We start from the raw sequence: 13416 nt of genomic DNA on the forward strand, positions 1-13416 counted from the left end.
GATCCTTTTAGTTATGATGCAGCCAGTGTATTTGTACTTCTTGAAAGTCACATCATTTACTGTAATATTAAGTACAATAACCTAACCAAGTATAAATGTGCCCATTCCCACACCAAATGTACTTAGGCAGTGAACACTTCAGAACATCTTGGCATGATCAATCCTCCTCACTGAGAATAATACATCTATTAAATAATAAAAAAGTACCTATTTTTATATCACCATTCCTAACAACAACAACCTGGCAATCATACCCTGAATATTTGAGCGAATCTAAGTGTGTTATAACAGTTAAACTATTTTCAAAAAAATATTTATCATAGAAAATGACTGCCAGTACCTAAATCATTCAAGAATTTTATATTCTTTTTGGCCAAACAATTTCATCAATACAGCATCAGCCTATTTTTCTAACATCACTCAAATATTTCAGTCTTCACCAACTACTAGACTATTCCCCAATGCTAATGGCTCTTGTAGTTTCATTGTCATATGCAGCTAGAAACAGGCTGACATCCTGAATGACATGGATGTGTATGACCACTATCTCATCTACTTCCTGGGCTGCTGGATGATGGCAGGTTTGCTGTTATGGGAAGAACGTACTTCATGAGTGGGTACTGGTTTCTCATGAGTGTGCTTGACTGCTGCTGTGGGGAAGTCTCTCTCTACTTTCCCAACTACACCAGACACCACTACTGGAGCTCTTGGAGGACTTTTTGCAATAACTTGCTCTTCATCATCATCCTCGTTTTCACTATCCTTTCTTGGTTTAGGTGGGGTTCCTTCTTTATCTTCTGTGTGTGTGTGTGTGTGTGTGTGTGTGTGTGTGTACTCACCTATTTGTGGTTGCAGGGGTCGAGTCTTAAGCTCCTGGTGTGTGTGTGTGTGTGTGTGTGTGTGTACTCACCTATTTGTGGTTGCAAGGGTCGAGTCTTAAGCTCCTGGTGTGTGTGTGTGTGTGTGTGTGTGTGTGTGTGTGTGTGTGTGTGTGTGTGTGTGTGTGTGTACTCCTCGAGTCTTAAGCTCCGTGTGTGTGTGTGTGTGTGTGTGTGTGTGTGTGTGTGTGTGTGTGTGTGTGTGTGTGTGTGTGTACTCACCTATTTGTGGTTGCAGGGGTCGAGTCTTAAGCTCCTGGTGTGTGTGTGTGTGTGTGTACTCACCTATTTGTGGTTGCAGGGGTCGAGTCTTAGCTCCTGGTGTGTGTGTGTGAATCAAAAGCATTACACCAACATTAAAGCATCTTCTTCACAATGGGGAGTATTGGGCCTCATAAAAATATAAGCTTTAATTTATCTGTACCCGTGGATAATGTATTTCAATGTGAATAAATGTATGGAGCCTATTGTATTCTTTAATAAGAAAAAAGTACTAATCAAACTGTGCTCAGTACTTGTAATGTGTTTTGCGGTTCTAAGTGTTTTTGTTTAATTACAGCTGCACAGGTACACATAAGTACAATTATCATACATAGTGTAAATTACCTAGGATAACCCCTAAAAAAGTCAAAGTGACTCATTTCTATTAGGGTCCTTTTAATAAGAGTCGTACTGTATGTAGTGGCTAACTGTAACAACGCACAAGTAGAACAACAATGTTTGCCTTCAATACAAGGACTAAACTTAAAACAGGAACACTAACATTAGCGTCAAGGCTGCTGCCGTCTGAATCATCTTTGGCTAGGCATGTTCAATCGCTGCTTGTAGCTATCTATAAACATGGTTTTTCTAAAGATGTTCATGATAACTTGTATTCAGGATAATTTGGTGTTCATGATAACTTATGTGTATTCATTATTATCAAAAAGAAGCGCTAAACCTACAAGGGTGTGTATTCATGAAAACTTGTGCATTCATGATAATGTGTTCATATATATTGTGCTTTTTACTCGTGCTTATGATAACATATTTGTTAATGATAACTAGTGTGCTCATAATTTGTGTTCATTGTAACGTGTGTACTCGTGAGAACTTGTGTATGTTAATGATAATTTGTATGTTCATGATAACCTGTCTTCATGAGAATTTGGGTGTTCATACCTTATGATATTTGATTACTTGCTGTTGCTCACGACTCTTGTGTTCATAATTGTCTGTGCTCGTTATAACGTGTGGGTTCGTAAGCTGTGTTCGTGAAAACATTACTCATAACGATCGTTAACAGCTTGTGTTCATAACTTGTGTGCAACGTTCATTAAGCAAAATCCCAACTGTACCGTTCATTAAGCAAAATCCTAACTGTACCGTTCATTAAGTAACAATCCTCGTTGTACCGTCTATTAAGCAACAATCATAATTGCACCGTTCATTAAGCAACAATCCTAACTGTACCGTTCATGAAGTAACATTATTATTATAATCAAGGGGGAAGCGCTAACCCCGGAGGATTATACAGCGCCTAGGGGGGATGTGGAAGGCATTCAGGCTTAATTCAGGGAACTGGAGCACAGATCCAATTCCCTAAATCAAGAGGCCCTAACCAACATCAAGGAACCTTCCTTGAGGGGTCATTAAGTAACAATCCTCGTTGTACCGTCTATGAAGCACCAATCATAATTGCACCGTTCATTAAGCAACAATCATAACTGTACCGTTCATTAAGCAACAATCCTAACTGTACCGTTCATTAAGCAACAATCCTCATTGTACCGTCCATTAAGCAACAATCATAATTGCACCGTTCATTAAGCAACAATCCTAACTGTACCGTTCATTAAGCAACAATCCTAACTGTACCGTTCATTAAGAACAATCCTAACTGTACCGTTCATTAACAATCCTCGTTGTACCGTCCATTAAGCAACAATCATAATTGCACCGTTCATTAAGCAACAATCCTAACTGTACCGTTCATCAAGCAATCCTCACAGTACTGTTCATTAAGCAACATTATTATTATTATTATAATCAAGGGGGAAGCGCTAAACCCGGAGGATTATACAGCGCCTGGGGGGGGGGGATGTGGAAGGCATTCAGGCTTAATTCGGGGAACTGGAGCACAGATCCAATTCCCTAAATCAAGAGCCCCTCACCAACATCAAGGAACCTTCCTTGAGGGGCATTAGGCAACAATCCTCACAATACTGCTCCTTAAACAACAATCCTCACAGTACAGTTCATTAAACAATATTCACAGTACTGTTCATTAATCAGTAATCCTCACAGTACTGTTCATTAATCAGTAATCCTCACTAGTTAGGCAAGGACCGTAACGAAGCAGGAAGTCTCTCCTGACGCAGGTCTTGCATGATGACCCACCATTGGAGCTTTTGACCATCTGACCGAGGCCTTCCACTGGCTTACCAATCCACCCCTCTAAAATTTATGGTTATAAAGAGCCATTTAATCCTCACTGTACTGTTCATTAAGCAATACTCTCGGTGTTCTGTTCATTAGGCATTAATCTATACCGTTTCATTAAGCAATAATCCTTACTGCACCGTTCATAGGGATTACTCAGCCTGTTTCAAAATGTTCTCATATTTATATTATTATAATAATCAAAGAAAGAACTAAACTGAAAATGGTCATACAGCATCTCATATTTATATTATTTTTAGGTTATAATAATTGGATTAAAATGTATTTATGTGTTATTATAATTTTCAGGAAGTGATATACCCATTATGGTCATATAGCACAAAAGAATGAGGTAACCAGGCATGTTAGATACCATGTTAGATAGTATGTCCATTAAAACCACTTATCTCCACAAGTGGTTGTTGGAAATATAAACACATATCCAGTATAATGTAAACCTTTATTGACAACGTTTCACCCACACAGTGGGCTTTTTCAAGTCACAAACAGATCTACCTGGGTGGAAGGTATCCTAGTATTTATAGTCAGGTTCAGAATGCTGTGGTCAGGTGCAGAATGCTGCATCTGATGATCTACAGAGTGGGGTTATAGAGTCTAAAATCTTAGGTAGCTTGGAAGGAAGATTGGATAAGTTTGTGAGCAGACCTTCTGCAGTGTTCCTCCATTCCTATGTTCTTATGTGGGATAATGATGAAGAAGTTTCTTGGCAAGTGGTTCAGCCTGTTATAGAAGCCATTGTTCTGGTTGAATTTGTCAGATATAGAGATAAGCGATGATTCCAGGATTCTTCGGTATTGAGTGTTGTCTTCTCTGGCGATAAGTCTTGAGTTTCTATAGTTTATCAAGTGGTTGTGTGAATTACGGTGTTGTACACAGGCATTTCTTGTATCGTCAGACCTGCTTGCGTATTGGTGTTCTGAAATACATGTTTGGAGGTCTCTTGATGTTTCGCCCATGTATAATTTGCTGCAGTCATTACAAGGGATTATGTATACCCCTGCAGCGGATGGAAGCTTGTCCTGTCTATTACTGGTAATGTCCTTGATGGTCATGGTTGTGGTGGTAGATACTTGGAATGAGGTATTGGAAAAGATGTTGGAAACATGTTTGTTAATGGAGTTGGTGGGGAGGACTATGTATCTCTTCTCGGCAGTGTCTTCTTTAAGTGTGTTGAAGATGTTTAATGCCCTTCGTCTGCAGTCTCTGATGAAGTGATGAGGATAGTGAAGTTTGGAAAATACTTGTTCAGTTATAGTGCATTCTTTTTCAAGGAACTCATTGCTGCAGATTCTGAGTGCATGCAGGAAAAAGCCTATAATTACACTACGTTTAGTTTTGGTGTTGTGGTGAGAGTAGAAGTGGAGAAGATCGTTTTGGTTGGTGGGTTTTCGATAGACTTTAAAACGAAGGTCATGGTCAGCTTTGCAGAGAAGAACATCAAGGAAAGGAAGAGTGTTGTCGACTTCTTCTTCAAGTGTGAACTGGATTGAGGGCTCGACCTAGCTGAGCTTGTCTTGGAGAGCTTGAATGTTGAAGTGTCTGGGAGTTATGAGGAGAATGTCGTCAACATAACGGAGCCAGGTGACAGACGAAGGAATAATGTTGGAGAAACGCTCAGCTTCCAGATGTTCCATGTATAGGTTCGCCAGGACGGCACTGAGTGGCGAACCCATGGGTAGTCCAAAAGTCTGCTGAAAGAGGTGATTTTCGAAAGAGAAACACGTAAAGCCAACACATAGTTCAAGTCTATCGAAAACCCACCAACCAAAACGATCTTCTCCACTTCTACTCTCACCACAACACCAAAACTAAATGTGGTGTAATTATAGGCTTTTTCCTGCATGCACTCAGAATCTGCAGCAATGAGTTCCTTGAGGAAGAATGCACTATAATTGAACAAGTATTTTCCAAACTTCACTATCCTCATCACTTCATCAGAGACTGCAGACGAAGGGCATTAAACATCTTCAACGCACCCAAAGAAGACACTGCCGAGAAGAGATACATAGTCCTCCCCACATTACCAGTAATAGACAGGACAAACTTCCATCCTCTGCAGGGGTATACATAATCCCTTGTAATGACTGCAGCAAATTATACATGGGCGAAACATCAAGAGACTTCCAAACACGTATTTCAGAACACCAATACGTAAGCAGGTCTGACGATACAAGAAATGCCTGTGTACAACACCGTAATTCACACAACCATTTAATTAACTACAGAAATTCAAGACTTATCGCCAGAGAAGACAACACTCAATACCGAAGAATCCTGGAATCATCGCTTATCTCTATATCCGACAACTTCAACCAGAACAATGGCTTCTATAACATAGCCGAACCACTTGCCAAGAAACTTCTTCATCGCTATCCCACATAAGAACATAGGAATGGAGGAACACTGCAGAAGGTCTGCTCACAAACTTATCCAATCTCCCTTCCAAGCTACCCAAGATTTTAGACTCTATAACCCTGCTTGGTAGATCATCAGATGCAGCATTCTCCACCTGACCAAGCATTCTGAACCTGACTATAAAAACTCACGTACCTTCCACCCAGGCAGATCTGTTTGTGATGTGAAAAAGCCCACTGTGTGGGCGAAACGTTGTCAATAAAGGATCACATTATACTGCATATGTGTTTAGATTTCCATTGTGTCGGTATTTTATACCATTTATTTCCACAAGTGGTTTTTAATGGACATACTGTTGAAGTATGAGCAAAGTAACTTTTATGAAGATATTCAAGGAAAACCAATAGTGGGGCTGCTGCAGTTTGAGGTCATTTGAGCAGTAATGTTGGCATGCTTCTGGTAATAATATAATTCAATCAAATTAAGTGCTAAACCCAAGAGGGTCATAAGTTGCTGTGTGCTTCTGGCAAAACAGTGACTGAAGAAATGATAAAGTGTTTCTTCTTTTTTAGGGCCACCCTGCCTTGGTGGGAGACAGCCGTGTTAAAAAATTATTATTGTTATTATTGTGAGAAGAGTTAAACCTTTAGGGATTATACAGCATTCAGGAAATGGAGAGCAATCAGGGTTAATCCAAGGAAAGAAAAGATGGATCAAATTCCTGCGTAGCTTGACTGCTAGCGCACTCAGCTCACACATTGAGGTCCGAGGATCAATCCCCGGTATGGTTTGAAACATTAGGACAAGTTTCCATAAGACACCTGCTGCTCATGTTCACCAATCAGTAAAATGGGTACCTGGGTGTTTAGTCAACTGGTTTAGGTCGAACCCTGGGACAAAAATGATCTAACTTACCCGAAATGCTCTGCATAGCAAGCGGCTTTCTATAGTATAATAGTAGGCCATTGATGTCAACTAGGCCTGTATAATTTGTACATGTGCGTACTTGTAAAAATAAAGATAATATTATTAAAATCATTATTACATTCTTATGAGTGCTAAACCTGTAGGGGTTATATTGTGATGTCTGAGTTATTCTAAAATACAGCTTAGGGATTCAGTGATGTTGAATGTTTTCTGCTTATATTCGTAAAAATATTGTTTTTAAATGTAATTTGTATTTTATTCCAACAGGTACCGTGATGGCTACATTGACCTCACCACCATCATTACAGCACATTTGCGAGGCAACAGCTACTGCCTGGTTGCTTTACTGGTCAGCAACCTTGGGTGAGGTTGCTGCTCAAGCTGCTTTTCTGGAGCCCCATGTAATTTACAGAGGGTGGCCACACACTTTATTTTGCTCATCAAAGATCCTAAGTACAAAACCACCTGAGCAGTGTCACATACAGAGTTATAAGAATGCTGAGCTACACCAGCGAGACAATGCTGAGGAAACTGCCAGACCTTATTTAAGTGAAAAATGTAACATGAAAAATACTTCCATGAAATATGACACACAAGATTCTTTACCAAATCTTGTTCAAGATGAGATACATTCTGTAGCAAGAGTGAGCATAGACAAATTGTGCACTACAGTTGTGAAATATGTTAGCAACAATGTCCCTACATCCATAAAACAGTACACTCACAAAATAGAAAAGACAACAAATCTAAAACAGGTATATTCTTCAAGTTCTGTTTGTCAAGAAGTACACAAAAAGTCTCTGAAAGAGAACATAAGAAAATGCTCTGCGTATCTTCAATCCATCATGCCATCTTTATTGATTGATGAGCTATTAATCTCTGCCTGGAGAATTGTCTCAGAGCAAATGATCATAAATTGCCAAGATAAATTTGTTGCCGGAGTCAATGAAGATTACATTCTCAATTACCAATTGTTTAACTGGACCAGAAGAGCTCCTGTTTTGCTCTCAATTGCTGCAAATGTTTCAAACAAGAAATTCCCTTTAAATATACCAAATGTTGCAGTAGAGAACTTTCACTATATTCTGAATTTTATGCACAAGTATCTACCACTGGAACAAGTTAATGCATTAATTTTACCAAGAATGAGGTTTGATCTTCATGCTCAAATTCAACCAAGATGCTTTGTTATATTTAAAGAAATCTTACAAAAAACTTCTTTAGTGAGTCTGACATTAAACTCAATGTGTGATGATAATACATTAAGCCTACTATCACAGCTTTCTCTCCAAGAACTCAATATTATGAGTTGTACAGCAAAGGAGGAAAGCATTATCAAAGGACTTTGTGGATTACCATTGTGCACAGCTCATGACGTGCTGAACTCAGTTGCTCATGGTGATTTTCGGTTACACAAATTATCCCCTCTAAGAAAATCTCTATGTAGATTTTCTATTTCTGTCCGCGTTGTACAAAACTTGGTGTACCATGCAATCTTGTTTATATTCCCTAATTTGCATAAGTATAATCCCCACATCAATATAATTCAATGTATTCAACACTATGCAAAGGCTTGCCAGTACCTCACCACATGCAACTCATGTTATAATCTACCCACTCTGAAGCTAGAAAGAATAAACATGGGCCGTGTCAGCAAAAATGAGATACTAGAAATAAGTGAAGTCTGTCCAAATGTCAGAGAAATATCAGTAATTGTTGAGCTCAACTGCAGGGAAACACTGTGTGCACTACAAATATGTAAACTACTTACTCACATTGAACTTGCTTATTACCCATCTTTTTCTTCATCTATTCCAAAAATAAATGGAGAAGAACTCATCCCCATCATCAAGAAATTTAAGCAACAGATACAACATTTAAGTCTCACTGGCTTTAACATTAACAGTACAGTGCTACATGAGTTATCTCAGTTACCAGTGTTAAAATCATTGGAACTTCACAACTCTTGGTTGTCAAACCAACAAACTTGCCCTCAGAAACCTTTTCCATGTCTTGAAAATCTCACTCTGCAGTTTCTTCCTCCTCAATACACAATGCAGCTCTTTACTGCTAGCTCAAATTTAGTCAAATTAAGCTTTGACAATATTGCTTCTGACTGGGAGGGAAATTACCTCACAGATGCACATATAAAACACCTAGTAACTTCAGGAATGATCAGTTCGGTTCAGTCATTTTCAGCATCTTCCCCCTTCCTGACCCTTTCCTCTATCAAGTTTTTGTCATTTCTTCCATTTTTGAGAAACATTAGTCATGTTGCCCACTGGGGTTTAACACTAGAAGAATTAAGCTGTCTAAATCACTGTAACCCATCTCGGGTACAATGTATACCTTGACTCAATGCATTCTAGTTCTAAAAGGTCAATAAACTGTACATTTTAATAGTTTTCTTATGAATGAATTAAACAATGAATGCAGAAAAGTGGTGATGAGAATAAGTGAAGTATTATACATAAAAAGATTAGAGGATAGAGTGAAGGAAAGGCTTATGAAGGAATTAAATGTACAGTGGACCCCCGGTTAACGATTTTAATCCGTGCAAGAGGGCTCATCGTTATGCGAAATAATCGTTATGCGAATGAATTTTCCCCATAAGAAATAATGGAAATCAAATTAATCCGTGCAAGACGCCCAAAAGTATGAAAAAATTTTTTTTTTACCACATGAAATGTTAATTTTAATACACACAAACTGAAAAAGGCATGCACAATTAAATGACACTTACTTTTATTGAAGATCTGGTGATGATTGATGGGATGGGAGGAGGGGAGAGCATTATCTTCTTACTGTTTAGAAGGGGAATCCCCTTCCATTACGACTTGAGGTAGCAAGTCCTTTTCCGGGGTTACTTCCCTTCTTCTTTTAATGCCACTAGGACCAGCTTGAGAGTCACTGGACCTCTGTCGCACAACAAATCTGTCCATAGAGCTCTGTACCTCCCGTTCCTTTACGATTTGTCTAAAATGGGCCACAACATTGTCATTGAAATAGTCACCAGCACGGCTTGCAACAGCTGTGTCAGGGTGATTTTCATCTATAAAGGTTTGCAGTTCAACCCACTGTGCACACATTTCCTTAATCTTTGAAGTAGGCACAATGGATTCCACAACTGGCATAGGCTTCTCAGGGTTAGCCCCAAACCCTTCAAAATCTTTCTTAATTTCCATACTAATTCTCACCCTTTTTACCACAGGGTTGGCACTAGAAGCTTTCTTGGGGCCCATGGTCACTTATTTTCCAGAAACAGCACCGAAAACACTGTAATAATACGAAATATTCCGAGTGTATGCTTGGATGTTACCGCGGAGGCTGGCTGGTAAACAATGGGACGGCCGGCACATGTGAGGCTGGCTGAGGGCACATTGGACGCGTCTCGGACGAAAATCGGTAAGCGGGTTTTTAATCGGTATGCGCGGCAAAAATTTTGCGATAAAAGTAATCGGTATGCGGAAAAATCGCTATGTGATGCCATCGTTATGCGGGGGTCCACTGTACGTATTTAGATTCTTGGCAGTGGATGTATCAACAGATGAGTCTATAAGGAATGAGGTAAATAACAGAACAGATGAGGGGATAGAAAAGTGCTGAATATTGAGAATCTGTGCTAGTAAAGATAGTTACCACTTTTGTTTGGTTGTGAAACAATGTAACAAAATTTTTGAGTCTGATATCAATTATGGTATTTGTGCCTGGGGATCAACCACAGCCAACCACCTTAAACCTTTAATAGCCCAACAAGAAGTTGCAGTGCGGATGATTACCAGCTCCATTACCATTGGGCCCGTAGATCTGAAATTCACTACCTGAACTGGTAAAGGATCCCCTGACTGCTTACTAATTTAGGACTTTGCTTAAAAATCATCTCATCTCTCAATACTAACCAAACCAACCAAAACAACTTCTAATCAGTTATTATATGACCTCTAGTTTATTAAACATCTGCCAATCTATGAAATATTACTGCCTGAACCATTAATTATAATAGTTTTTATCATGGGCAACTTCAAAGATTATTATTCTTATCAACCTCCACCTTGACTACCTCACATTAGTATTAAGATTAAATAATGATTTTAATAAAAGTTAACCACTCTTATCTTGTCTAGATTTAAGTTGTTATTACATATTAGGATTAGTCTGCTCAAAATGCCTCAGCATGATAGTGGCTTTCTTTGTAATTAGCAAACCAAAATTGTAATTACACATTCTAACCTTTATTCTTTAATGTGGTGTGCATATTATGATGAGAGTAAGGAATAAATTGTAAATCAGTGTGCTGTTATGAAAGATATTCAATACTGTATTGCAAGAGTTGATTATTATTATTATTATTATTATAATCAAAAAGAAGCGCTAAGCCACAAGGGCTATACAGCGCAAGAGCTGATGAGGGGCTTTGAAAATGGGATGGTTGTAAAGAAAGAATTGTGAAAGATGGGTTAAAAAAATTATATAAATCTGGGGTGGAGGAAGATGCAATAAGGAATGTTTGATGAATGGCTGGAAACAGAGCTTTGAAACAGTTTGGCAGGGTAGGGGTCATCTAAGAAAGGATGGAGGAAGTAAAGGAGGTTTAGTGGAAAAGGGGTTTGGACATGCAGCAGGCATATACGAGCATGTTAGCTAGGAGTGGAGAAAATGGCTTTTGGGACCTGACAAGCTGTTAAAGTGTGAACAAGGTGAGGGGATTCGGGAAAACTGGTTAGCAGACTTGAGTCCTAAAGGTGGAAAGTGCCTGCACTTTGAAGAGGTTTGAGATATTTGCTGTTTGGAGGAACATCTGAATGGTTGTATCTGTCCACCTCTGGCAAGACAGTGACATTGTGAGTACTGTTTTCTGCGGCCCATTTAAAGACTTGGTTAATGTCCGCTTGGAGATTTGCAGTGTCCTTGATGGACAACACTGTCATGCAAATTCTGGTATCATCAGCAAGGGAGGACACGGTGCTGTGGCTTACATCTCTGTCTGTATCAGATATGAGGATATGTGGAACAGAGCTTTTCACTGTGGCCACCTCTGACTTTACTCTGTTTACTAATACTCTTTGTGTTCTATTTGTTAGAAAGTTATAGATCTATCTACCAACTTTTCCTGTTATTCCTTTATCACACATTTTGTGTGCTATTACACCACGATCACTTGCCGCAGGCTTCTGCAGTCTGTGTATACTACATCTTCATTATGCTTGTTTTCCAGTGCATCCAGGACCATGTCTTAGTGATCCAGTAGTTGTGAGAAGTAAGAGCGACTTGCTCTAAACCCATGCTGCCCTGTGTTGTGCAACTGATGGGTATCCAAGTAGTTGGCAATTTTGCTTCTTAGAACCCTTTCAAAGATTTTTATGATTTGGGACATTAGTGCTATCGGTCTGTAATTCTTTGCAGTTGCTCTACTGTCACCTTTGCGGAATAGGGCTATATCTGTTGTTTTTAGTGACTGTGGGATGACCCTTGTGTCCATGCTCCCTCTCCATAGAATATTTAAGACACATGAAAGGGGTTTCTTGCAGCTCTTGATAAACACAGAGTTCCATGAGTCTGTGCCTGGGCAGAGTGCATGGGCATTTCATTTATCGTATTTTCAAAGCCCTGTGGTGTTAGGACTGTATCAGAAATTCTTGAATTAACCAAATTTTTAGTCTTGGTCATAAAAAAAATCATTTAGAATATCGACCCTTAGATTGATTAACAGCTCACTAATGCTGAGTCATACTGGGACTTTAGTATCTCACTTATTTCTTTGCTGTTATCTGGGTAAGTCCCATCTCATTTTTGCAGGGGCCCAATACTGGATGCTCTAGAGGTTTTTTTTTCCATTTATGGCTGTGTTTCTTGGATCCTGTATGATTCCTTAAGCTTAAGTTTGATATTTTCTATTTCTCTGGCCAGTGCTTCCTTCCTTATTTCAGATACATTGGTCCCTTGCAGCAGCTCTGTGATTCTTTGCCTTTGCCTATAGAGGGAGCATCTCTCTCTTTCTAGTATACATCATCTCTTCTTTTTTCTTAGGGAAATGTGCCTTGAGCATACCTCAAGTGCCACAAAGTTCATTCTTTCTAGGCAAAGGTTCAGATCTGCGTTGTTTAGGATATCTTCCCAGCCTGTTTCATTTAAGACTGTGTTTCTATTATCAAAGTTGAATTTGGTGAAAGCACCCTTATAAATGATCGCATTTTGAAGGTCAGGAGCCTTGTATATACATGTCTGTACTTCTGTTATGTTGTGATTTGAGTGTATTGTCTTTAGTACTCTTATATTTCATCCCAGATCATTATTAGTGAAGATAAGGTCAAGTGTATTTTCCTGTCATATTGACTCCATTGTTTGCTGGCTTAAGGTGAATTTGATGCAGATAGTTAATAGCTCAAATGTGTCCGAATTTTCATCTGATGCAATTAAACAAATGCTCGAACCGCTATATGCAGTGCTTGAAAAAATTAATATCCTCTGTGGCTCTTCATAGACCTGCAGAAAGCATTTGATACAGTGGACCACAATATCTCCTCCTTCAACTAGAACACTATGGTGTCAGAGGACATACTCTTGAATAACTAAAATCTTACCTTAGCAATAGTCACCACTGTGTCTCCACAAACAGTGTAACTTTGACTACTCAGCCTGTAGCCGTGAAGTGCCACAGGGTAATTAATGTCCTTGGCCCTCTGCTCTTTTTCGTGTACATCAGTGATCTTCCCACCACATCTCATCTCCTTAAACCAGTTCTATTCACAGATGACACTACTTATGACTCCTCGCATTCAAACACGGCTATGCTTAGTGACACTGTTAATGATGA

General features: G+C 39.1%; 1 protein-coding gene across 1 annotated transcript in view; it reads left to right on the forward strand.

The window, feature by feature from the left end:
• The window catches only part of LOC128705959 (uncharacterized), an 18245-nt gene extending 6792 nt beyond the window's left edge, over nucleotides 1–11453 (forward strand). The window contains exon 2 of the mRNA XM_070094269.1: nucleotides 6870–11453. Coding sequence (XP_069950370.1) covers nucleotides 6878–8956 — 2079 coding nt within the window. The 5' untranslated portion in view covers nucleotides 6870–6877 and the 3' untranslated portion in view covers nucleotides 8957–11453. The remainder of the gene's footprint in view (nucleotides 1–6869) is intronic.
• The last annotated feature ends 1963 nt before the right edge of the window (nucleotides 11454–13416 follow it).

This window comes from Cherax quadricarinatus, chromosome 45, assembly GCF_038502225.1.
Source record: "Cherax quadricarinatus isolate ZL_2023a chromosome 45, ASM3850222v1, whole genome shotgun sequence".
Lineage (NCBI taxonomy): Eukaryota > Metazoa > Arthropoda > Malacostraca > Decapoda > Parastacidae > Cherax > Cherax quadricarinatus.